General features: G+C 45.6%; 1 protein-coding gene across 7 annotated transcripts in view; it reads right to left on the reverse strand.

The window, feature by feature from the left end:
* GYG2 (glycogenin 2) overlaps positions 1-26,843 on the reverse strand; it is a 47,869-nt gene extending 21,026 nt beyond the window's left edge. For 2 of the 7 annotated variants that reach the window (XM_064483530.1, XM_064483529.1), the window contains exons 1-10: positions 26,171-26,237; positions 25,877-26,010; positions 21,139-21,280; positions 16,119-16,293; positions 14,946-15,108; positions 13,419-13,545; positions 11,875-12,097; positions 9,878-10,084; positions 3,478-3,582; positions 2,589-2,696 (exon numbers count right to left, since the gene is read on the reverse strand). In XM_064483530.1, the coding sequence (XP_064339600.1) occupies positions 2,589-2,696; positions 3,478-3,582; positions 9,878-10,084; positions 11,875-12,097; positions 13,419-13,545; positions 14,946-15,108; positions 16,119-16,293; positions 21,139-21,280; positions 25,877-26,010; positions 26,171-26,220 (1,434 nt within the window). In that variant the 5' untranslated portion in view covers positions 26,221-26,237. Of the gene's footprint in view, positions 1-2,588; positions 2,697-3,477; positions 3,583-9,877; positions 10,085-11,874; positions 12,098-13,418; positions 13,546-14,945; positions 15,109-16,118; positions 16,294-21,138; positions 21,281-25,876; positions 26,011-26,170; positions 26,289-26,541; positions 26,587-26,769 lie in introns of those variants that run through there. The other 5 variants (XR_010379576.1, XR_010379577.1, XR_010379575.1 and 2 more) reach the window with 5 other exon arrangements.
* Positions 26,844-27,049: the final 206 nt, after the last annotated feature.

Below are 27,049 nucleotides of genomic sequence, written 5' to 3' on the forward strand. Positions count from 1 at the left end.
CAAGTCCACAGGAGATGGTTTTAGAAACTGTCGTCACAGAGGACTGGATAAAGAAGTTGTGGTATATTTATACAATGGAATACTACTCAGTCATAAAAAAGAATGGACTATTGCCAACTGCAGCAACATGGACAGACCTGGAGGTTATCATACTAAGTGAAGTAAATCATAACAGAGAAAGACAAATATCATATAATTTCTCTTATGTGGAATCTTAAAAAAAACACAAATGAATGTATTTACAAAACAGAAACAGACTCACAGACACCGAATACAGACTTATGGTTACTAGAGGGGAAAAGAGGTGGGAAGGGATAAATTGGGAATTCAAGATTTGCAGATACTAACTACCATATATAAAATAGATAAACAACAAGGTCCTTCTGTATAGTACAGGGAACTATAATCAATATCTTGTAGGAACTTACAATGAAAAAGAATATGAAAAGGAATTTATGTATGTATGTGTGTGACTGGAACATGATGCTGTGCACCGGAAATTGACATTACACTGTAAACTGACTCTACCTCAATTAAAAAAAAAAAAAAAGAAGAAGAAGACATTATCATCAAAGGTTGAAAGCCAGCCCGGGCACCCACCCGGCTCAGCAATCTGTTCTACAGATGAACCTCACTGCTCAGGGGGACAATGCCAACTGTTAGAACTTTGCTTTTGAACCAAACACATGCTGAATCGAGTAGAACCTTCCGACGAGAAGATGCTTCTCTGGCCTGAGATTTTTGAAATTTTATAAATTATAGTTGTATCTGTGGCCACTAGTCCCTGAGATGTGTTTTAACGTCTGGCCACATACTTTTTTAACGTCACACACATACTTACACGATTGACTTAACAGTCCCACCCCCCCAGAAAAGCTGTCTCGCCGTAGGTGAGCCAACCATGTGGAACAAAGGAAACGTTCTCCTCACATAAATAAAGCCTAGGATGTTTTGGACTGCCTGCCAAGACCACTTGAAATCACAATTTCAATATATTTTTTTTCCCCTTGCCATGGCAGGATTTCCATCCTCTTAGGGAATACGTGTAAGAGAATATATAAATATAGAAACGTGTAAACACACACACACACCCCCCTGACTTTTGGTTGGCACTGAAACAGATCAACAAAAATAAGAGAGACATTTGCTTTAAACATTCTTTAACAAAAATTAGAAAAAGACTTTAAAAAATATGCACGTGGTGATAATAATTATATATATTTATAATTAATAATATATATTTGTAATTAACATAATATATAGTATATTTGTAATTAGTAATATATATTATTTATAATATAAGATGTATTATTTATAATAGTATATATTATATTTATAATAATATACACTATATAGTAGTTATAATTATCAATACATAATACATTTATAACTAATACAATATATTATTTATAATTAATATGTGTTATTTATAATATATATATTTATAATGTAATATATAATATAATTATAATTTATAATATATATTTATAATAATATATAATAGTTATAATTTATAATATATATTTAGAATTAATATATAATATAGTTATAATTTATAATATATGTATTATTATCAATCAATTATAATTAGTAATATATTATATTTATAATTATATATATAGAGAGAGAGACAGAGGAGGGCACTGAAGCTGAAACAGGTGCCACCCAGATGCTGGATGGGTGAGAAAGGGATCTCGGACATCCAGTCTCCAGAACTATGAGAAGTAACGTGTCTCCTGTTCATCCAGACTATGGTATTTTTGTTACAGCAACCCACGCTGACTAAGACACAAGTCAGCATTCAATTTCTTGTCATGAGCCGTAATGGGAAAGAAATCGAAAAAATATCTATGTCTGTCTGGATATAGATAACTGAATCTCTCTGCTGTACACCAGAAACTAACATTGTAAACTGACAACACGTCAATGAAAAAAAAAATTAGACTTAAAAACAGACACAATACAAAAAATCAACAGTAATTTTCATCATAAGCCCCACACTCAGCTCTAGAGGTATTTTTGCTAGGAAAGATCAAAAGGTGTCATTAGATCATTGTGAGAGAAAAAACATTAGCCATCGCCTTCATTAACTGCATCATCGGAGAGTCTAAAGTTTAAGAGCAGAGTATCTGTTACGAGGAAGTGTCAGAAGAATGCATCTCTCCTTTCCTTCAAGAAGAAATCACTGCATGCTCGATTTGGATCAAAGCGTTCCCCGGCCCACCAAATTTCCCAGCTATTAGGGCCTTCTTTTTAGACCCGCCGTGCACTAGCGTCCAAGCTCACACTGCGAGAAAACATCGCACAGCCTCTCAGCTTCAATTACTGTTTGCAGATCAGCTTTGCAAGAGAGAAGGGGCCATGATTATCAGAGCTGAGGACAGCAGGGGAAAAAAGTGGACCAACCACCCAAGGCAAACAGCAGAGAGAAGACGGGTGGATCTAAGGCAGCAGGAGAGGCAGACGGCCTCTCGTCTCATCAAGTGAGGCTGCAATTGGAGGTAACGGCCGGTGCGCGGTACAGCCAGCCCCAGGGATATCAGAGAGCATGCAAGAGAGCTGGATGAGGCAAACGGTTCGGACACCACCTCCAAAGCGTCCGGAGGACTGGGGTCCCTGGTGGCATCCACAGGGCGTTCTGGGCTTGCTTCCAAGGGTTCCTCACGTGGGCCACCTTCTGCTTTATCCGCGGGCGGCTAGAAAGATAACCATTCCATCGTTAGTCTGCAGTGGGCTTCAGAGAACGGCAGTCTTACCCAAAATGACAGAGAACTCTTTTCCCTGCAGAAAACAAGGTGGAAGGAATGGCTGGTGCTAACTCAGCAGCCCACTGAGTATGTTCCAGCACTCCTCCCTTCTCCCCGGCCGCCCAGCCTTTCCTGCCTGAGATGAGAGGCCAACAGTTCTTATGCAAGGTACCAAAGTCACCTTGTCAGAGAGGGGTTCGATTAGTTTATCCCCGATGTCTACGGAAGCATTGAACTCAGACGGTCTCTCATTGAGTTAAAGAGTCCACCTGGGTTCACTCTTTTGTGGACATATGTTAACAAAAGCCTGGATTCATGAGGGTCAATTTAGAGGAAAAAAAGGGAAAATCATAATCCTTGAATACTGATTGGAAACATGGGTCCAAAGTTGTGCCATGAATTAAAAGAAAGTCAAGGGACAGATACATACTAGATGATGCTTCATTTTTTTCTTTTCTGATTCTTCCTAAAGCAAGATATAAGAGAATGACCCAGTGACCAACACAAGACTCCAGTGACGGAGGAGGGAAGGAATCTGAAGTGACAACCAGGTCTCTTCTCTAATAACTGACTCATCACAACCCAACTGGAAAAAGCATTCAGGGAAGCAATGGGATGGAGAAGGAACGCAGGGGCCATCTCCTTCGGTCGCGAGAGTGGACACAGACACGCGGAGAAACCCGCAACACGGAGAGAGAGGGGCATGCTTTAGAAACAGGACGGGGTGTACCGAGCTGGTCTGGGTCTCTGTGAGGTCTGCGAACTGAGGGGAGGCTGGTGACAAGGGGTCACACATCACTCCAGCGGAAGTCTCAGTTTCAGGCCAACCTATCATCTGTTATAAAGAAAAAAAAAAAAGCGAAAGCCAGTTAGGACAAGCAAATAACTGAAAACAACCTATCTGGGTTGTTTTGTGGTGTTTTGCCTCCATGATGCAAATACGGCTTGCCGAGGACTAGTGGCCCGGCACTGTGCCCACTGTCACTAGTTTCCACTTCCCAGACGTGGGCTCACATTCAACTCGTGTCCAGGCTCCTTGTATCTAAGCGGGACCACGGGATGAATTCTCACCCCGGATGCTGAGGACATGTGACGAGAGTCACCCTCCGACTGGGTGGTGAGGTGATGCACCCTCTTCCTACCCTCTGTCCCCACAGGTCAGGTAGAGAGCAAGCTCTTGCCCACAACCTCTTCCAGTTTCAGCGGGAATTCCACAAGACGATGAAACGCCGCAGAAAACTATCTGAGCGACTGTCTTCTTGGCTCTCCCAAGGACGGTACGTAGCTCAGACCATCTCAGGGCTTCCTTGGGAGCCTAACTCTCTCTCAAGGAGCCACCCAGGACAAGGACTTCCCTAGGAGCTGACGGAGCAGAGCGATGGAAGGCTCCTGGATCCCGGGATGACCGTGTGGAGCAGAGCACACCTTTGCCACCTTGGCTGAGCGGGACACAAACAAGATACAGACTCTTGCATATTTAGGGGCTATTTGTTACAGCAGCTGGCCCACTCTGATGAATTCAGGGTCAGGGGCCAAGCCTGTGCCCCCAGCCTGGAGTCCAGTAAAACCTAAAGGTTCCAGCAACATAACGTACAAGTGTCAGCCACAGAGAATAGAGAATGTGGACACACTTGTGTGTCCTCGCTGCAAACACACAGCAGAAATTGCGTGGTGGGCTGGGGTGACCCCTAATGTGGGCTTCTCTGCCTGACCAGCATCCTAAGTGAGTCTCCACCCTGGGAATGTAGATTCTCCAACCACAGTCCCAGAGGTTTTGAGCGAGCTGACCTGAGATGGAGGCTGGCAAAGCACAGACCCAGCTCCCGAGTCTCTGATCCCAGCTTTCCCATTCTGCAGGAAGTCCAGGTCATCCCTGTGTTAATGGAGGCACCTATTTACGCGTTCAAAGGATATTCACAGAGAGCTGGGTACGAAGAAGAAGAGTGGGCTGCCAGCATGAGCCCTGCCGTGTGCAGCTTACTGTCAGAGGACAGAGATGGACTTTCTGCAAATAACAACTAAAATGACAATCTGCAAGAAATCCTGTAAAGGAAAATGACAGAGAATCAAAAGCAGGTTTATCAAGGTCACACTGACCTTGTTGGAAGGGAAAGGACTCCTGAAGGAGTAACATCTCAAACGAAGTCTTAGAGCCGAGCAGGAGACGGGCTGAGAAAGAGAACATGCTGAGAAAAACAGAACAGCATGTGCTAATGTCCTGAGGCAGAGGTAAAGGAGAGGTAAGAAAGTGAAATAAGTTTGCTGTAAAAACTGGACAAAAGTAACCTCTCCCCAAAAGTCATTTTTGGTGAAATTCAGTAAAAAAAAAAAAAAAAAAAAAAAAAAATTTAATGTAGAAGATAACCCTGTATTCATGAAGTTGCTTTCTGTTAATTCTGATTTTTCTATCTCTTAAACTTGAAAGTGGAAATTAAAATATGGGCTCTTTATTCTCAATCGTGATGGTATGTCAAATCCAAATATTAAAGTTAAGTGCTAACAATTACTCTTGGAAGCAAAAGGGTAACGTTATCCACGACATTAAAGACCAGGATAATAGCAAGCCTTTTTCACGAGGTGTTCAAGACTGATTCTTAAATTGTACTCATTAGCTTCTTAGGTATTTATTCCTTTTAATTTTCACAACAGCCCTATGAGGCGAATGGTTTGAGTCCTTCTCTTACTGGTGAAAAGTTTAATTTGCAGACAGAGATACTCATTAAACACACCAGAGGCAGTGAGTAAGAGAGACAGGGGTTTGAACACACACCTATCGGACCACCAAGCCAGCTCCAAGCCTGATACAGCCCACGTCATTACTACATCCTACACTATGGTCCACAGAACATATCATTTCCCCCTTTAGGGAAATGTTCCTAAAGGAATGATGTTCCTTTAGGGGGGAAATGATGGATGAGATAATTGCACTATTATACAAATACAAATACCATACAAATAATTTCCTTATTAAGTCAGTGTTGGAGAGTGGCAATCAGTGTTCTAGATTTGAAACCTGACAGCCTTTTTTTTTTTTTTTTTGAAAGCGCTGGATACATTACTCACTGTCTCGGAGCCCTAAACTCTTTAATAATACATAGCATAGCCATCTGCTGTAATTGACAAGTGGAGCGATTAGCCTGGCGAACAGACAGTGCCAGAAGGTTTGAGTCATCTCGGAAAGATTCGTTTCAAATCGGATTAGGGAACACACCAATTCTGTCACCTTAATTTCTCTCCGCAAAGAACAGATAAATAAATTCTGTGTGGGCTGTCGTGACATGTTATCCTTCCCTGGAAGTGATTTAACTCCGGGTTATCGATTTGATAAGAAATGATAAAATAAGACGACGTTTCCGTTGGTCTTATGCAGATAAGTTAGACACTTACAAATTTAACTTAAGCAGGAAAAGAAGTTACGTCGACTCATGCTAATCTATCTGAACAAGACCACAGGTTTATTTAAAAATAATGACCATAAATGACTGAAATACAAACTGAAAAGGATATAATAAATATTCCCCATACTCTTCGTAGCAACAAATAGGGACTTCCTTCTTTACGTGTGCAGAAAGCCAGGAGGGAATTCTGAGACAAGGATTTAATAATACCACGGTGCAAAGCCAGCCTTTCAGAAAGTTGTTGGCAGGCTTGCAAACACACCTGTGTACAACGCGACTTTCACAAACAGCATTTATTTTTGTCCTTAGATGATCAGTGTTTCACCGATTCATACCCTTAACGAGCTGCCGGAAGCTTGGGTCACCTTGAAGAGAGAGACTCTGGGACTGGAAACAATTCATAGGGTTCTTGGCTCAAAGGACGGGGGGGGGGGCGCTGAAGGGTGCAGAGTAGCTTAGGAATCAAAGTACTTTCAGTCTAGACTGATGAAAACAGAGGACATCGTAAAGGCAGATGACGCAGGGAATGGGTACCCCCCAGACAGATACAGGATGCTCACAGACACAACCTGAGCAGAGACAGTTAGAACAAAAAGAAGACGCACTCCTTAGCATCATGCGCTACAACCTCGTGAAAGTTAACTGCTCCTGGAGGTGTTGAAAGCTAAAAACATAAATACAGAAATCTGCTCGAGAACCAAAGAGGGATTTTTTCCACTTTCAGCAATGGGTAAAACTACTTACTTGCCAGTAAATTTCATGCCGAAAAGAACTCAAAAGACTGGACGCCCCCAAAATGCATATATGTATAATATGTGTATAATGCATACATCTAGCATCGTATTTCACCTCCAGGCAACTAAGAGGTTATAGCTGAGGGGAGAGCAGACGTTTTGGCAGTCCTATGAGGCTGAGGAGTCCGTAATTGATGAGGTATCCAGGAGGGACCCGCTAAACACCGCAAGAGACTCCTTTCACCGGGGATTCTACTGAAATGAGAATCAGAAAAAGACCAGCTCTCACGAATACTGAAGCTCAATTTCACTCCAAATTGACCTCTAATAGGGTGTGGGCAAGCCACCTGCCCCCCCCCCAAAAAAAACCCCACAAGAAATGCTCTCTGGATATGATAATAGGATTCAGAGCCTCAAATTATCCCCACAGTGCTTCCATATACAATGTCTTGCAGTCCATCAAAAATTAACCAGCATGTGGCAAGACAAGACCATATGACTGAAAACCAAGAGGAAACAAAGTCAAAGCACAAAAACAGATCCACGTGAAATGCAGACGTATGATTTCTGTAGACTACAGCTGAATATGAGAAATACTTTAAATAAAGGGACAAGTTGAACATATTCAAGGGAGTACTGAAAACCCCCTCTTAAACATTTGATGTTTATTTGAACTAAAAATACAGTAACTGAAATAAAGCAGGCAGGATGTAGGTCTAATCTAACAACTGATTAGACGCAGCCGAAGAGAAGATTGGTTAAGTGGAAAACAGGCCCGTAGACTGAAGCACGGGAAGACAGATGGGAGAAGTATGTCCCAGATAAAGGCACAAGATGAAATTCCTACTGTTGATGTAACTGGAATCACAAACGTTTAGGGGAGGAGGAGGAGGGGGGAGACAGAGAAAGGGCAGAAGGGACAATTTCAAGAAGAGCTACAAACCCCAAGTAGGTTACATACAAACAATAAAAACCCAGAGTCATTATGAGAAAACCGATAAAAACCATAGCCCAAGAGAAAAAAAAATCTTAAAAGCAGCCAGACCAGAAGACACATTACTTTCTGACGTATACACGTGAGGCTGGAAGATGAATTCCTGGAGAAATAAAGGAAGTCAGAAGATTTTGAAATATCTTCCTGCTTATCATTGTAAGATAATTGCCTAGTGAGCATTCTATACCCTTGGTGGGAATGTAAATTGGTGCAGCCACTATGGAAAATAATATGGAGGCTCCTTAAAAAAGTAAAAATTGAGTTACTATATGATTAAATGATCCCACTCGTGGGTATGTATCTGCCTAAAACTCTAGTTTGAAAGATACATGCACCCCAATGTTCATAGCAGCACTATTTACAATAGCCAAGACATGGAAGCAACCCAAGTGCCCATCAGTAGATGACTGGTTTAGGAAAATGTGGTATATATACACAATGGAATAGTACTCAGCCATAAAAAAGAATGAAATAATGCCATCTGCAACAACATGGATGTACCTGGAGATCGTCATTCTAAGTAAAGTATGCCAGACAGAGAAAGACAAATGTCATATGACATCATTTATATGTGGAATCTAAAAGAAAATGATACAAATGAGCTTATTTATAAAACAGAAATAGACTCACAGACATAGAAAACAAACTTGTGGTTACCAAGGGGGAAAGTGGGGGAGGGATAAATTGGGAGTTTGGCATTAACATGTATGCAGAACTATATATAAAATAGATAACCAACAAGGTCCTACTGTGCAGCACAGGGAACTATATTCAATATCCTGTAATAACCTATAATGGATAAGAATCTGAAAATGAATATATACATATATATATAATATATATATATGTATCTATCTCTTCATCATTGTGTCATACACCCAAAAGTAACACAGTATTGTAAATCAACTACACTTCAATAAAAAACAGGATTCCATACCCAGTGAAATATGGTCCAAAATGAAGGCAAAATGAAGGCATTTTCAGATACCTGCACTGAGGGAATTTAATAACCCTGAACTGAAATATATAATAAAGAGAGTTCTATGAGAAGAAAAAAATTATTACTGATAGAAAAATGAAACAAGGGGTGAACATAAGATGAAATGATACCTCTGCCTGGGAAGAATGGCTACAGTATTAAAATGCATGGTAACAACACAAAACATGGGAAGGAGATGAAGGGAGGGAAAGTTCTCTGGGGTTCTTCTGTTGCCAGAAAGTATCAAAAAATCCTCCATTTATCACATTATAACAAGTGAGGAGTGAAAACTGGAATCTCCAGGTAACCATTGAAAAAATAATCCAAGCAATGCAAAATGGATGTGTAAGACAGAGAGTAACTAAAAGTTAATCCAACGGAAGACAAAAAAGGAGAGAGAAAATGATGCTTTTTTTTTAAGGTTTTTAAATTTTTTAATTTCTTTTTTGAGGGGAAAGTTATTAGGTTTGCTTGTTTATTTTTTAATGGAGGGACTGGGGATTGAGCCCAGGACCTTGTGCACGCAAGCAAGGCATGCACTCTACCACTGAGCTGTCCCCAACCCCACCTCGAAAAAGATTCTTAAAACAGATGATAAGATTTAAACATAAATACACCAGTAATTCTACTAACCAAAACAAAGTTTTAAGGCAATAAACTTTAGGTAACATGGTACATCTTTTATTGGGTTTGCTGTGATGTGTAATGTACCAATTCTCTATTATTGTCTTTCTTTTTGGCAGGGGGGTAGGTAATTAGGGTTTATTATTTATTTTTGGAGGAGGTCCTGGGGACTGAACCCAGGACCATGTGCATGCTGAGCACGTGCTCTACCATTTGAGCTACATCCTCCCTGCTAACTTAGCAATTCTCTAAATAAAGGCAGGAGGTCCTAATGCCACAGCGAACTGAGGACAGGTACCGCCCCTCCATCCTCCTCCCCAGAGGCCCAGGGAGCATCCTCTCTGCTCCATCTCACTAAGCAACCAGTGTCTGACTCTGCGTCTCAAAGTGCAGGTACTTACATCTTCTGAATGGCGTGCTCCAGGTGAAGCACAGCTCTCCTCCACCACCATGGTCCTCTCCAAAGGGTCTTCAGCAGGCCAAGGCTGCCTGGACCCCTCCGGCGAATTTGCACATGGCTCCCGGGCGCCAGGAGTGGAATCTGCACACATCCCGTCAGCAGTGGGTGCCGAATTTGCACACGGGACCCCACCGCCCGTGAGGCAAGTCTGCACAAAAGGGAGATGAACTTAGCAAGTCCTCCTTGCATCTCTTCAAGACTCCGGCCACTCTCGGGGCCGCAGGACCCACCCCACCCTCTGCGGGGCCGGTGGTCTTCAGCCCCGACATCCACATGCATTACACAGAAGCTTAACTAATGGATGCTACATAATCTATAAATATTCAGGGCCAGAGACAAGGGATCCCACACCTGGGGGCCGACAGAGAGAGCCCCAGGGGCCCTGGGACTCCTGGCGATGAGACAAAGATAGCTTTGATAAAACACAAGTGGATAAAGGTGGTGCTGCTCCTGGCGAGAAGGACCACACGGCGCAGGCCCTCCAGACTGCTCTCGAAGTCCGGTTTCTCGGAACCATCTGACTCAAAGCCTTACTTCCTTCCTCTACAACCAATACCTAGCAAGCGGCTTGGCAGAAGAGAGGGGCAACTTGACATCCACGACATGAATCCTTATAAACTCCTGTTCACTCGTGGGCAACGATCAGAAAAAGTTTTAGTCCTGCTCATTGAAAAGTAGCACCCAGCTCCACCAAAGAAAACCCATAGCCAACACTCAAATAGGAATTCTTTTCAAGGGCCCAAGGCATGCATTTGCTGACACTGGACTCCACTGTAGCAATAAATTATACCTAGAAAAAAACCGACCATGAAATAGTTTCCTGGTATCTAATTTTAGAAGGTCCTTTGCTGTGGAAGCAAACTAAATATCCATCGACACATGACTAGATAAAGAAGATGTGGTGTATTTATACAAAGGAATACTACTCAGCCATGAAAAAGAATGAAATAATGACATTTGCAACAAAAGGGATGGACCTGGAGATAGTCATACTAAGTGAGGTTAGTCAGACAGAGAAAGAGAAATATCACTTATATGTGGAGTCTTAAAAAAAATGAGACAAATGAACTTATTTACAAAACAGAAACAGACTCACAGACACAGAAAATAACTTATGGTTACCAAAGGGGAAAGAAGGGGAGGGATAAATTAGGAGTTTGGGATTTGTATACAGAATAGATACACAAGATCCTACTGTACTGCACAGGGAACTATATTGAACACATTGTAATAACATAATAGGAAAGAATCTGAAAAAGAAAGTATATTTATTTATTTATAACTGAATCACTATGCTGTACACCAGAAACTAACACAACACTGTAAATCAACTACCCTTCCATTAAAAAAAAATAATAAAAGGTCATTTGCCAGGCTGTTTCATCCTTATTAAATCAACTCGAGAAACTCCACCACGAAGAGCATTTAGGGTTATAGTTTAAAAATATCCGATGGGAAAAAAAATTAAAAATTTAAAAAATTAAAAAATAAAAAAAACAGAAAAATCCAATGGGTGCCAATCAATAATTTTTTGTCTTTCAATCAAAGTTTAAAGACCCTTTTCAGAAACTGCCTCCAATTGCTACTTCACTCGGGGACTCAACGTGGGAAACGACCCCTTGAAAGACAATTTGTAATCAGTCAGCTTCAGCCACTTAAGCTGTGAGTGCCTCTTGCCCTGAGGAAGTCGGCGAATTTAAGTAATTATTTACACATCAGTCCTGTAAATCGAAGCAGCCGTTCTGCTCACGACACATTCACGATTTTGTCGCACACAGACACACACAAAAACTGTGACCTGCCTCTTTGAGCATCCTTCTAGGTGAGACACAGAATATATATCAGAAGGGGCGGAGTCGAGGGAAATACACAATTGTGGAGCCTGGAGAGTTTCCCCTCATCTCAGTTCTTGGGGTTTCAAGGGAACAGTCTCCTTACTGTGTGTCCCGGAGACGCGTGGACTTCCTCGTGCCCGATTCTCTCGTAAAGCGGCAGGATGCTGCGGTGGTAGACCCTCCACCAGAGGTTCAGGAAGGATGTCTGGTGCTGGCTGACCGACCCGGAGCCCTGGTCTAGAACCGAGCCGGTCTGCGGGTTGTACTTGTAGTTCCAAGGCTTCGCGGACCCCAAGAAGTGGACCACCTTCGCGCTAGAGCCAAACCTGAGAAGGAAACATAGAACATTCTGCTTTTTCTCTCGGAAGCGACCTCACCCAGAAATCCTTGGACAACCATCGGCCTCAGCACAGACAGCGGGACGGAAAGGTTCATCTCGATGGTTGATGGACAATCTTGTCACTTCGACTTGCCGTAGAACTAATCCATCATTCAATCCATGTTTGTGGTGTTTTATTTTCTCTACACCAAGAAACGTAATAGAAACCCATGGGGCGGTTCCCCGAAACAGGCAGAATAAATCGGGAGTCTTATGAAGACGGGGAGAACCACAGCCCAAATTGTCACATCCTGAAAATGACAGGAACCAAAAAAAAAAAAAAAATTTTTTTTTATTGTGGACAATGCAAGCTGCAAACCAGAAAATAGGTTTCTTGCAAAGGACTGTAAATTATCCCCTCTCAACCTTTTTTTTTGTTCATTATCACCACTCCTACCAACCTTGAAACGTTCCAAGCATTTTTTCCCCTTAACCGCCTTAATTGCTTTCTTGTGCAACTTTAACAGCACTTTCTCACTGTCTGTCTACATTTTATATGTAAACCTGTGCTTTTTAATATTAAAAAGGATTTTCAGTCCCCAAGAACCAGCCTCTTGTCTCCTTGGGGGAGGGCAATATGGCCCCTGTTAAAAGCAGAAACAGACTGCCAGATGCAGTAAACAATCTCATGGTTACCAGGGGAAACGGGGTGGGAAGGGATCAATTTGGGAGTTTGAGATTTGCAAAGGTTAACCACTTTATATAAAAATAGATTTAAAAAAACCCCAAATTTCTTCCATATGGCACAGGGAACTATATTCGGTATCTTGCAATAATCTTTAATTAAAAAAGAATATGAAAACGAATATATGTATGCTTATGCATGACTGAGACATGGTGCTGTGCACCAGAGATGGACACATTGAAAATGATTGCAGTTCAATAAAAAAAGTAAAAAAAAAAAAAAAAAAATGCATGCTCCACACTTAACGGTGTTTCTATAAAGTCCCACTGTCCACTTATGAGACAACAAGAGTGAAATAAGGAAAATGTCTTAGAATTAATTTTTTTAAGTCATTTTGACTCCACAGACTTGAAAGGGTGGCAAGGAACCCCCCAAAGGTGTTCCCTGGGCAACACTTTGGGAACCACTCTCCTTAAGCCCAGCTGCCTTGACTACCTATCATGTAAAATGATTTAAAAAAAAAAAAAAAGCAAGCAGAGAGATGACCTGATTATTTTTTTCCTTCAAAAAGCCAAAAGGTGATACAGATTCTGAAAGAGAACTGCTGTCCGGAGGAGGCAGGCGTAGAAGGCATAAAACTTACTGTTTGAACGCAGGGCTGTAGGTGTACGCCGTGTTGCTACTCAAGTTATAGATGAACGGCAGGTGCTTGTGGATATCAGCCGTGGACCAGCTACTGAAGAAGCTGTTCAACAAGCCTTGGTCTGCCCCTAAAGAATTAACACACAGCCAAAGAAGTTAATAAAGAATGGTGCAGAGCACCAAGAGAACACAAGGGTGTAACGGACACACTGGTATCCCAGCTTTTCCCACCATTTTTGCCAACTTTGTTACCTCCCCATCCTTACCTAAAAGCCATTTTTCTTTTTTTCCTATCAATTGATTATTTTTATTGTTTAATTGAAGTCTAGTTGCTGTACAATATTTCATAAGTCACAGGTGGATCACATAGTGATTCAGAGTCTGTCAAGGTTACACTCCATTTATAGTTATTATAAAACGTTGGTTATATTCCCCACGTTGTACAATGTATCCTTGCAGCTTACTTTATACCTAAAAGTCTGTGCCTCTGACTCCCCTCCCCCATCCTGCCTCTCCCCCTTCTTTCTCCCCCCTGGTCACCACTAGTTTGTTCTCTGTGTCTGTGAGTCTGCTTCTGCTTTGTTATATTCACTCGTTTGTTGTATTTTTTTAGGTTTCACATATAAGTGACATCGTATAGTATTTGTCTTTCTCTGACTTACGTCACTTAGCTTACTGCCCTCCGGGTGCATCCCTGTTGTTACCAATGGGAAAATTTCATTCTTTTCTATGGCTGAGTAATATTCCATTGTGTACATACACCACATCTTCTCCATCCAGTCATCTCTCGATAGACACTTAGGTCGCCTCCATGTCTTGGCTATTGTAAATACTGCTGCTATGAACACTGCGGTGCATGTATCTTTATGAATTAATGGTTTGGGTTTTTTCAGAGCTATCCCCAGGAGTGGGACTGCTGGGTCACACGGTAGTCCCATTTTTAGTTTTTGGAGAAACCTCCATACTGTTTTCCACGGTGGCTGCACCAATTTACATTCCACTTTTTCGACAGTCTAGCATCTCCTTCCACATTACAAAAATGCTAACGTGTTTCCCATCTACTAACGCCCAGTAAAGCAACTATCTGGTTTCCCACTGGCTCCCAGTTAATTCTCCCCTTCACTCTATATCGGGTTGGCCAACGCTGGCTTGCACCATTTTTTGTACATAAAGTTTTATGCAAACACCGCCACATTCACTGAAGTCCTGTCAAGTCCCATCCTGACTCTCCTCTACAAACACAGGGATGAACGATGGCCACCGAGATCGTATGGCCCACGATGCTGAAAACATTAAGTCTCTGGCTCTTTCGAGAAAGGCTGTCTACCCCATTCCATGTGACCCGGCCTGCGGCGTCCCTACCTTGTACTCACTAACTTCTTTGTTTCTTCCTATCTCCCTGCCCGAACTTACTCTTTGATCCTCATCTTCCACTGACTCCCAGCTGCCATTCGCCGATAATGGGGTGGTGGCGCCGAGTGTCGGCGGGGCAGGGGGACGGGCCCCATCCCCCTCCGCCCTCACCTACCGTCGAAGCTGCCGTGGTCGGCGGCGTGCTGCAGCAACAGGCCGTGCGTCTCCAGAGAAGGTCGGAAGACAAACACCCCGCTGTTGAAGCAGTCCGGCCAGCCGGGGTCGGGGGCCGCAGAGAGCTCCGTCCTGGCGAACAGCTCGTCCACGTTGGACAGCACCTGGGGAAGCGGGGCGTGGGGGCCCTTCCCTTAGCCGCCGGGACACGGGTGAGAAATGCGACAGCGACTTCAGGCCGGGACGGCGTGTTCAGTGATGGGAAACTTGCGCCTTTTTTTTTTTTAAGTGGCTCTCTTATTTTTAGGGTTATGCCCAAAAGAGAAGAGCTTGCCATGTAAGAACGCTCTCTGGCTGATTTCAAGGGACAGAAGGAACACCGTCTGTTTGTTAACTGAAGTGCCATCAGTTAGAATGTGTCAGCTCCCGGTGCTTGGCACAATGTCCCAGCCCTGCATATATATACTTACATTCGTTTTCATAGTCTTTTTCATATCTCAAGGTTCTTAAGACCCTCCGTGGACCTCTCTTAATCATATATTCTCTTTCGTCTAGCACACGTGACCCACAAGGCTTGGGAAAGCCACCAATGTGGAGGTTTGCAAGGAAATATAATGTAATCAATTGCCTTGCAGAGCCTGCCTGCAACACCTATTGGCTTGCTAAATTGTGCTCTGTCTGGGGGAAAAAAAAACTGACTCTGATGGTTCTCTCATTCTTATTTCTTACAGAGCTGCTTCTGTGCAACCAAGACAACCCACACTCCAACCTCACTGCACTTTTCAACTTTCCAACAGCTGTTTCTGGAAGTATCCATCCTGGGCTCGCACACCAGTAGGCACCGCTACCCCAAATGACAAGAGCTTAAGAAGCCAGGTGCACCAGCCCCATCAGGAGTATAGAATTCACAATCAAGGCAGAATATTATTTTCCCAGTTATTTGATTTTGTGAGGATGAAATGATGTAGTTATAAAACCCATCGTAGGGAAGGAACGTACCTTCAAGTGTCTCAAATGTCCTCGGCAGGGTCGAGTGCAGGGCTAAGGAGGTGGGTTCTACCTGGTGTTGACGGACTGAACATGGATGTTGGTGCGAGGGAGGGACGTGACCTTATGGGCTCCACCAGCAGCCCACTTAAGGACGGAGAGGGTCCTTACCCTCCCCTAGACTCACCAGGGTGTCTGCGTCCAGGAAGACACACTTGCTGTAATGGGTGAGCGTCCAGCAGTGAAGCTTGGTGAGGGTGACTCCGAGCTCAGGTCTCTTCAGGAAGGCCAGGTGGATGTAGTCTGCACTGTCTGTGAGGTCCACCTCAATGACCTCATCAAACAGCCTGGAGAGGATGACCCTGGAAAAGAGACGCCAAATCCTAGGAGAACAGGAGACCACTGAACACAAGACACGCTGTCCTGTGCTGGGCACTCGCATGAAACGTGGTTCCAAACCACTCATATTCAGGGGTTTTTCCCCATGGGTGTCTCAGAGCTGTGCCCACATTCCAATCGTGCTTAAAACTTAGGCAAACGTGAAAACAAGACATATGAAACAGTCCTGAGATAGACTGATTCGGGTCATCTCCTAGGAAAGTACTTCCTCTTTCCAAACTGCATGGGCAGGGAGGAGTGAATGCTGAGCAGGCAGAAACCAACAGACGTCCACTACAATCTCCATTGATTTTTGCTTTACAGATTCAAAACCTACATTGTTCGTTGCATATGAGTTTGAGACTCAAATTTTCAGACACCGTACCTTTCATCAAAATGAACTTTGCCTCTGTTCCACTTAATTTTTTTTTTTGCTCAAATTGTACTTCATTATAGCCTGGAATATCTTGTGATGATAGAAAATTAAGAAAGTGCTAGAAAAAAGGATAGGGCCATGTCAAAAAGATACAGGAAGCCAATCAGGAGGAGCTCCCAGCAGCCAACACTGAAGCACTTTGGGCAAGAAAACAAATAAGAAACTCAAAGTATAAAATGAATATTTGTGAATCCATACTGATATCACAATTGAGTAAATCAGTAAATGGGGGAAAGGGGCAGCTCTTCCTCACAGAACAATTCCAAGTGATAAATATAGAAGGAATGCGCAAAACAGAAAAATCACCATTAGACAAACATCACTAGACTCGCTAATGGGCCCTAAAATCAATGGGTAAAGGTTTTGAGGAGAAAGACCATGTTTTCATGGTCTAAAAGTACCTCCCCCAAGATACTTATCAATCACAAAGAGAAAAATAACAATTTTACAGGGGAGATACGACTAAGGTTTTATGACCAATAGCTAGACACAGCGACATCACACACTCTGAAATATGATGCACTGAAAAAAGTACTTTACTTCTGAGGATTTTTTTTTTTTTAGCCAAAAATGTATAACCTTAATCTGACCATGAGAAAACACTGGAAAAACGCAAGCCAAAAGGCACTCTATGAAACCGTTGACAACTACTCTTCAGAAATGTCAAAGTCATATTACTCAGCCATTAAAAAAGAACTAAAAGGAGACTTAGAGTATGACCCAGCAATCCCACTCCTGGGATTATATCTGGAGAAAACTCTAATTTGAAAAGATACATGCACCCCACTGTTCATACCAGCATTATTTAGAATAGCCAAGACATGGAAACAACCTAAATATTCATCAACAAATGACTGGAGAAAGAAGATGTGGTGTATATATACAATGGAATACTACTCAGCCATGAAAAAAGAATGAAATAATGCCATTTGCAGCATGGTTGGACCTAGAGATGATCATACCAAGTGAAGTAAGTCAGACAGAGAAAGACAAATATCACATGATATCACCTAAATGTGGAATGTAAAAAGTAACACAAATGAACTTATTTACAAAACACAAACAGACTCAGACACAGAAAACATATTTATGGTTACCAGAGGGGAAAAGGGGGAGGGATAAATTAGGAGTTTAGGATTTGCAGATACACACTACTGTACATAAAACAGATAAACAACAAGGACCTACAGTACAGCACAGGGAACTCTATTCAAAATTCTGTCATAACCTAATGGAAATAACCTTTTCCTATAATGCAAAAGAATCTTAAAAAAAAACTATATATAACCAAATCATTTGCTGTACACCTGAAACCAACACAATATTGTAAATCAACTCTACTTCAATTAAAAAATAAATCAATAAAAATATATTTTAAAAAATTTAAGTTGCATCCAAATGAGTACTTTTTAAGTTTAATTTTGTATATTTGTGTTCTCTCTGATTGAAGGTTTATTTTTAAGTAATCCAACAACTGGATTTTTTTCTTGTTCCTAATTATTATTTTTTGTTTTTTCCTTTATGAATTTCTTCCTCCTGCTTGTCTTGCATATACTGTTTTTTGTTCTAAATGTTTGAACTGGATAATTTCTTCACTGATTTTCATTATTCTCTCTCGGATCACTCCAGCTGTCCCCTTTGGTTTGTACAGGTAGTATTCACAGCAAAATTGTTTTTAAAATAGCATATAATTCCAGCTTTCACTGGCTCACTTATCAAGTTATTTAGGAGAGAATTTCTGGTTTAAAGTGTCCCATGGAACACTCTTTCTTTTTTGTTTTTTTTTGGTTAAATTTCACTATTAACATCTAGGTTTACTTATACTACATTCAAAGAATTTAACACTCAATACTTGCTCGAGGTAACATATTAAAACCCTCCTTGTACCATTAATGCAAAATCAATTTTTTAAGCGGTCTGTGGTGGATGAGAGAAAAGCATATTGTTTGCGTAATGCGTAGCATTTAAGAGTTACTTTATGCATTATTCATCAGATGAATTCACTTGCATATTTGCTTTATCTGTGAATTACAGAGTAGGAGGACTGTATAAAAAGAATTTCCCAACAGCATTCTTTCCATCTTCAGGTGTATCCAACAGGTCTAGTTTATATGCTTTATCTAATGATCATTTGGTCCACAGTCATGACCAGTATATCCGAAATGTGAACTATACAGTGACCTAGCACCCTTTGCCTGAATTCTGATACTCGGAAAACACGGCCTCTGCTTTTTGCTTTCCTTTGGGAGTTACCCAATACCTCGCTGTCCATCCTTTATGAAATAAATACTACTGGGTAATACAGATTCTTTTAAATGTGCATAGTTTCATAGACACATTTGCAACCATTATTTGCCACTAATATGAGGCTTTTGCTTGCTGCAGTGTGGAGCGACCCAGTGCCAGTGGGGTGTCCCACTCAGCCTGCGCTTCAGTCCCTCCACGCCAGGGTCTCCCCTCTCGCTCCTCAGACCCTCACACCCACGGACCTAAGGAGGACTCACAGTCTCTCACCACGGGTAGTAGGTGCAATGCTGAGGGACAGGGACTCTAGCAAGCCGGGGTCCTGGCCAGGCCACTCCTGCCCCAGGGATCTCGGGAAAGGGAGGAAGGAGTCAGCAGGACCCCCCCAATCCATGAGGGGTCGCAAGCTTTCACTGAGTATGTGTGAGAAGCTCAGGGTCCCACCACAGTACCTGCCATCAGCCTGTCCCAGAGACTGAGGTCTCAGGACCCAGACAATGTGGTCAGCAGGATACCTCTGTTCTTTTTTGTTTTAATTGAAGTAGATTTGATTTACAATGTTGTGTTCATTTCTGGTGTAGAGCACAGTGATTCCGCCATACACATAAATATGCATTCTTTTTCATTATAGACTGTTACAGAGACAGACTCAAGAGACAAAGAAAACAAACTTATGGTGACCAAAAGGGAAAGGGGGGGGAGGGATAAACTGAGAGTTTATATATATAGAGTTTATATATATAATTTTCCATTATAGGTTATTACAAGATATTGACTGGCTCCCTGTGCTCGACAGTAGGACCTTGTTGTGTATCTATCTTATATACAGTAGTTTGTATCTGCCAATCCCAAACTCCTAATTTACCCCTCTCCTCCACTTTCCCCTTTGGTCATGGTAAGATTCTTTTCTATGTCAATGAGTCTGTCTCTCTTTTGTAAGTAAATTCATTTGTATTAGTTTTCTTAGATTCCACATATAAGTGACATCGTATATTTGTCTTTCTCTTCCTGGCTTACTTCACTTAGAATGATCATCTCCAGGTCCACCTATGTTGCTGCAAATGGCATTATTTTATTCTTTTTCATGCCTGAGTAGTATTCCATTGTATAAATACACCACATCTTCTTTATCCAGTCATCTGCTGATGGACACTTAGGGTGCTTCCCTGTCTTGGCTATTGTGTGTAGTGCTGCTATGAACACTGGGGTGCACATGTCTTTTCAAATTAGTTTCCTCCAGGTATACACCCAGGAGAGGGATTGCTGGATCATACAGTAAGTCTCTTTTTAGTTTTTTAAGAAATCTCCATACTGTCCTCTATAGTGGCTGCACCATACTACAGTCCCACCAACAAGGACACCTCTGTTCTTGATGCTCATCTGTCTCCTGTCACCTGGTCAGCCCCTCGTCTCACCTGGGTGATGGAACTCCTCTCCCTGGCTGATTCCCTACATCCAGCCTATCTTTTTTGGGAGGGAGGGGTAATGAGGTTTATTTATTAATTATTCTTATTTTTTGTTTTTGTTGTTTTTAATGGAGGGACTGGGGATTGAACCCAGGACCTCATGCATGCTAAGCACGCTCTCTACCACTGAGCTATACCCTCCCCTCCCAGCCTTTGTTTTTTATGCCATCAAGAGAAACAAAGCCGTCTGTGTGCACCCAGATGTGCATTCCACAGAGCAGCAGGACAGCCATGCACCGCCGCCCACAATAACCTCCTCACACCTTTATGGGAACACATGGGACAGACGACACACACTGCAGAGGAAACAGAAACCCAGTCTACCCATGGGAAGAGGTCACAGAGACCCATGTGAAGTTCTATGACCTGCAGGCTTCCATCTTTCACTTCCAGGACAGCTGCTTCTCAAAGTTCCCCACCCCCCAAAAAACAACTGACGTTTGAATTTTCGTAGCTGAGGGAAGGAACAGTCACCACATCCCGTACTGACTGTCTGCAAGGATTCTGGAAGTCGACCACGCACCGTGGCAGACCCACCCCGCTCCTGTAAGCACAATGATCAGGGGGTACTTTGCATGCTGGCCGGCCCGGGGTCCACCCCAAGGACAATTCCTGGAAGCTCCTGCAGTGCAAGGGACCTGCTTCTCCAGGAGAAGGATCAGGGGGCCGTGCCCGCGTCTCACCTGAGCAGCCTGGATACCTGAGGCGTGATCAGCACCACCAGCTTCCGGGTCGTCCTGTGGTTCCGCAGGGACTGCCCCAGCACCAGGGCCCCCTGGCAGTACATGTCATTGGTGGCCAGCGTGACAAACGCTTGGTCAGACACTGCGGGCGTGGATTAAACACACAAAAACAAACAAACAAATAAATGAATATGGCGCTATGTTCCCGATGGGGCTTCTGGGATGGCGGGGCAGACCATCTCCTCTGTCAAGCTGCGTAACTCACACCGAGGACCTGTCCGGTGTTCTACAGACATGCATCATGGACACCCTTTCATTTCAAAACAAAACAGGAAGCCACACCACACACAGGGCAAGTGAGAGGAAACCGGAGCCAAGAAAAGCAGAGCACGTTAAAATTTCCCGGTGCGGATTAGCAGGTGCGCAGTACCACGTATAAAACAGATAAACGCCGGGAGCTACGTTCAGTATCTCGGAATAACGCATAACAGAAAAGAATTTTAAAAATATAGATACAGACATGTGTATGTGTAACGGAACCACTTCGCTGTACACCTGAAACTAACACGACACTGTAAATCAACTCAACGTCAATTAAAAAAAAAAAAATTCCTGCTTAGCATGCATGAGGTCCTGGGTTCCATCCCCGGCACCGCCATTAACAACAAACAAATAAACATAATTAACTCCCTCGAAGAAATAAAAATAAATGGGATGATAAAACATAAATAAATAAAAAGAGGGGGGGGGAAAGCCTTGAAATGTGTCCAATCTTTTCATTCTTTAAGATGTCTGTAGTGTACAGAAACGTCTGGTTCCAAAGAGCGGGAGTTTTTTCTTTACTACTTTGATTTTTTTTAAACGATCACACCGGATTTATCTGTCATGACAGTTTGTCTTGTAACCTAACTGCTTCTATGTTATCCGTGGTGAGTGGATGCTCTTTATTTATTTTTTTTATTTTATTTGAAGTATAGTTGAGTGACAATTCCCAGCATCCACTGACTTTCACAGGGACTTTTAAACAGTTTGATTCTGGCGCCTCCAAGAGCTGGTCGCCACGGTAAAAGTCAACACGATCAAGAAATCCCGCCTGGTCCTGGCTCCCGTGCTGTCTCAAGAAATTAAAATTCGCAGGGTGTCACCCAGGGCCAGGACACACAGACCTCAGTTCTCAAAGGCCAGAGTGTCCTCCCCTCTGGGCCACTGTGCCCTGCCCGGGAGACGTGCTCAGACTGAGGCCAAGAGACACGGTCGCCAAACGGAACAGGAGGAGCAGAAGCTTCCCGGGACCTGCTTTCCTGGCGCTGACGTCTTACCCTTCACAGCCCACTGGGCTGAGCTGCCGAGTGCGCCTGCCACAACGGGCTCCTGTCCACACGTTGCTGGGTTTCTTCTCGGGTGAAGAAGGGACGAAGAGTTGTTGGCATTTCAACCTTGAGTTCAGTATTACAAAGCCACCTTCAGAACTCAAGTCTGCAGCCCAAAAGATGCCTATCTGTCTGTCTATATACCTACCTATCTATGCATCTATCTATCCATCTGTTTATCTATCTATTCATCCATCTTATCTATCTATCCATCCATCTAATCTATCCCATTTATCTATTCATCCATCCATCTAACCAGTCTATCAATCTATCAATTTATCTACCCATCTAATCTATCTATCCATCCATCCATCTAATCTATCCATCCATCCATCCATCTAATCAATCTATCTATCAATCTATCTACTTACCCACCTATCATCTGCCTATCTCTCTATCAATCAACTATCATCTCTCATCTACCCAGTTTTTATGTTTTTTAAATAACAGGCTTATAATGACATAATGTTCAGTCTCCAGGGACATGGAAATTATTGCTGCAAATTGGGAGAACACAATAATCTGACAGAAAATGCAAGGACTTAATTAGTTCTGTCACAAGGAGTTTGAGGTGCGGGGGGACATCCAGGTGGAGATATCCAAGAAAGAGGTCTGGATGGGAGCTAAGACCGGGGTCCTCTGGAGAGCTCCCAGTGACAAGAGACACCCGGGACCAAGACGGACTACCCACTGACCGCTCGCCATCCCGAGAAGAGGAGGGTGCACTGAGTCGGCCCGAAGCAAGGGACGGGGTACTATCTAGTCGAAATGGTAAAGTCATCAAAACCCAGTAACTGCATACACTGGCTTTGTAGCTCTCCATAAGGAAATAAACGTAACTGCTCTAATCAGATGCCAAAATGCATCTGTTGAAGCCTAACCCCCAGGACCTCAATGTGACTGCGTCTGGAGATGGGGTCTTTAAAGAGGTAAGTTAAAATGAGGTCACTAGGTAGACCCTAACTGAACAGGATGCGTGTCCTTACAGGAGAGGATCAGGACCCAGACACACGCAGAGGGACGCCCACGGGAGGACCCAGGGAGGAGACGGCCGTCCACACACCAAGGGGAGAGGGCGCAGGAGACCCCCGCCCTGCTCACACCCTGACCTCAGATCCCAGCCTCCAGGACCGGAGACATGAATGTGTGCTGCGCAAGCCGCCCAGCTGCGAGGTTTGTCCGGGCAGCCTGGTAGCTAACGCAGTGACTGGGAGCGCAGACGCCGGAGACAGAAGCAGTCCCGCCGTGCTCACTCAGGGCAAGGAGGCGTGGCGATCACCCAGAGATCCCTGGAGGCTTGGCTCCGTGTGGAGCAGCCCTGGTCACGCCGAGAAACCACCTTTCCCCATGCCTGGCAGTCACACCACTGAACTGTCTATACAGGTCAAACCGAAGCCACTTGGACTGGATCTCCTCGAAGAGAACTCCCAACAGAGCTAGGGGAAGAGTTCACTCACTGGGGAGTTACACAACCAGACACCAGAACAATGACATGTCCAACCATCTCGTGCTTCTGGCCCATTTCCCGTGGCCACATCGGCTGTTTCGGCACGAGAAACGGCAACGTCTAAGGCAGAGGGAAGCGCAGAGGTCCTGAGGGCGGGCAGAGGGAAGCACCACGGCCTGTGGACTGAGGCCCAGCCTCCGGGAGGTCCTTGGGGACTCCGATGGCTGAGGCGTGGGGAGGGAGGGAGGGAGGGTGGACCACAATGGGACAGGCAATTGTCCAGAGCTTCTGATTGCTGCGGAGGAGAGACTGGGCTGAGTCTACGCAGTGGGTTTTGTGCAACCACTGGACTTCCCTTTTGCTTCAGATGGATTACAAGTCATATTAACCTCACAAGGTCTCCTCCGTCTCCAGTAACCCCAAGACTCAACCTCATGCCGCCGAAGGCTGGTCCCCAGGGGCCCATGCGGGACGTTGCAACATCACAATGCATAACCTCTCCCTCGCCAGTGCAAAGACCGGCCAGTGGATTTTTAATGCCAAAACTTCACGGATAGGTCTTCAAATCCCACATAACCTTACCGCTGAGAAACACTCAACAATCCAGTTGGCATCAAAGAACAGCCACCATGATCCAAGTCTCCCACCTTTAAAAGCTGAGTTTGCACTCAACACCGGCGCCGGGGAGGGGACATTTGGCACTGGTGTGGAGCGGCGAAACTCCAACCCCCAGTTGAAAAAAAATTTTTTTTTTCGCAAAACCAAGTTCATCCTGAAGTCTGAGGTGGCAGACATTTTTATGACGGATCTGGAAGAAATGTTCCTTTCTGTTCCTCTCCTGTCCTCTCTGTGCCACCCGTCTTCCAACCTCCACACCCCAAAAATAAATAAAAGAAAATGAAATAACATTGGTGGCTTCCTCCGCTCCCCCTCCTCTTTTACTCAAAGGTGCTGTTTGTTTCCTGCAGAGTGTTGAAAGCCCAGATGGGCTGTTCCAGTGCACCACAGGGCTGATGGCAACATGTCCTGATGTCCCTCGCTGAATGCCACCGTTATACCAGCCCTGGTGGGTTTGCGGGGAACGTGGTTTTCCACTCTGGAGAGCTCCGAACCCCTCCCTGGGACAGAGGGACCTTTCAGCTCCCCCTCGGAACAGAATCTTAAGCATACGACAGGTAATCGACCCCCTCTGCCCAACAATGTTCCTCTCTATGGCAGAGAGCAGGGAAAAACAGCATGGAAGCTGCTCGGTGATGTACCAATGGTTCCTCTTAATAAAAAGTAACCCTTTTTTCTTTTAATGGTAAAAACAGGACCAGCACCTTTCCCATGGGTGGTGGCTCCATTTCACCATCACATCCCTTAGCCTCAGAAGTCAACTGTCCAAATCTGACATCCTCAAAACCCAAGGGCAAGGGAGACAGGACTGAATTTCAGCCCTTGGGGGCCAAGGACTTGCGGAAGTCCCAGCCACCTGGCCAACTGCCCTGCTGGGGGATTAACCCTGGGGCTTCACTGGAATAACAAATTACACCTGGGGTCTGACCTCTGGAGGACGAAAGGATCTGACTTCCCAGAGTTTTAGGGGCAGGAACTTCCTGTGGGTCCCTGTGTCAGTGAGACGCACACAGCTCAACGACTGCCAAGGGCTACTTTTCACAGAAGGAAAATCACCAAACCTCAGCGCCCTTGGCCTCACTAAATACCGCTCCCTCCCCAGCTGTCCACATTTCCCACATTTCCAACCACACGTGTGGACACCAGCCTCTGCTGCCCCAGGCGGGGATACTGGGGAGACACACACTGGGAGAGGAAGGGTCTGGGGCCATCTTGTGCGGACAAGGGTTCCGCCAGCGCACACCAGCCTCCCTGGTGCCAGCAGGAACAGGGAGGCAGAACACAGGAGTATTCACGGACTCACCCGGCATGGTCTGAGGCCCAAGGCTCAGTAGGCACCGAGGGGCCGAGCGCGCCGGGGCGCGGCGGGAGGACTCTCCGGCCTGGAGCCAGGCCCAGCAGAGGCGCTGTGTCCGGGGGACCCGCGTAGTTCCAGGCCTGCGGGAGACAGCGCGGCATTCCAGAGCCCCGCGGCTGCAGCCCGCGCCCCGCACCGCCCTACACCCCCACCGTGCTCAACCCCGGCCCTCCTCCTTCCCCCCGCGCGCGGGCAGCCTCTGTCCTCCGACCCGGCTCCCCGCGCGACCTGCTCCCCTACCTGGAATCACCTGAGACCCCGCTGCGCCCCAGTTGCCCCTCACCACACATTCCCGCGCCCCGGGGCAGCCCTGGCCGCCCGAGTGTCCCCCGAGGCCGCAGCGCCCCCCGCCCCAACTCCCGACTCGCTCCGGAGTCTTTTGTGGCCTCGCTGCGTCCGGCCCCTCCTCTGCGCCCTGGGCAGCCTCCGCCCCCTCTGGCCCAGGGGCCCCCCCACCCCCGGTGACTCCTTTCACGCCTTGGCCACCACTGCGCCCCGCATGTCGCCCTTCTTCCGCGCTCCAGCAGCCTGTGCGCCTGGCGCCCGCCGCCGGGCTCCAGACTCTCCCCAAGCGGCCTCCACGCCCCCCCGCAGCCCTGCGCCCCCCGCACCTTCTCTGCGCCCCGGCAGCTTCCCGGCCCCCCGCCTTCCGCACCCCCGCGCCCCGCCCTCCGTCTGGGCTCGGGCGGCCAGGCCCCCGGCCTCCGGCCCCGCCTGGGCCTCCCCCACGCCCCCCGCGCCCTGCGCCCCCGCAGCTCCCGCGCTTCGGCAGCCGCGGCCCCTTCCCGACCCCCTCTCCGGGGCCCGGTGGAAAGTGCCCCCTCCGCGGCCCCCCGCACCTCGGCGCCCCCGGCACCTCCGGCGGAAGCCGGCGCCCCCTCCGCGGCCCCCGCACCTCCGCGCGCCGGCAGCCTCTGGCCCGGGCCTGCGCCGGGAGGCCGGCGGCCCGCGGCGCGCGATTGGCCGCCGTCCAGAAGCCCGGCCCCGCCCCCGCCCCGCCGCCCCGCCTCCCCGGGCGCGGGTCCCCGCGGCCGCCTGACCGCCACCCCCACCCCCCCGCAACGCCCCGGGCGCCGCGGCCCCCGCCCCGCCGCATCCAGGCGTCCGAGCCTCTCCGCG

This window comes from Camelus dromedarius, chromosome Y, assembly GCF_036321535.1.
Source record: "Camelus dromedarius isolate mCamDro1 chromosome Y, mCamDro1.pat, whole genome shotgun sequence".
In the NCBI taxonomy this organism is placed as follows: Eukaryota; Metazoa; Chordata; class Mammalia; order Artiodactyla; family Camelidae; genus Camelus; species Camelus dromedarius.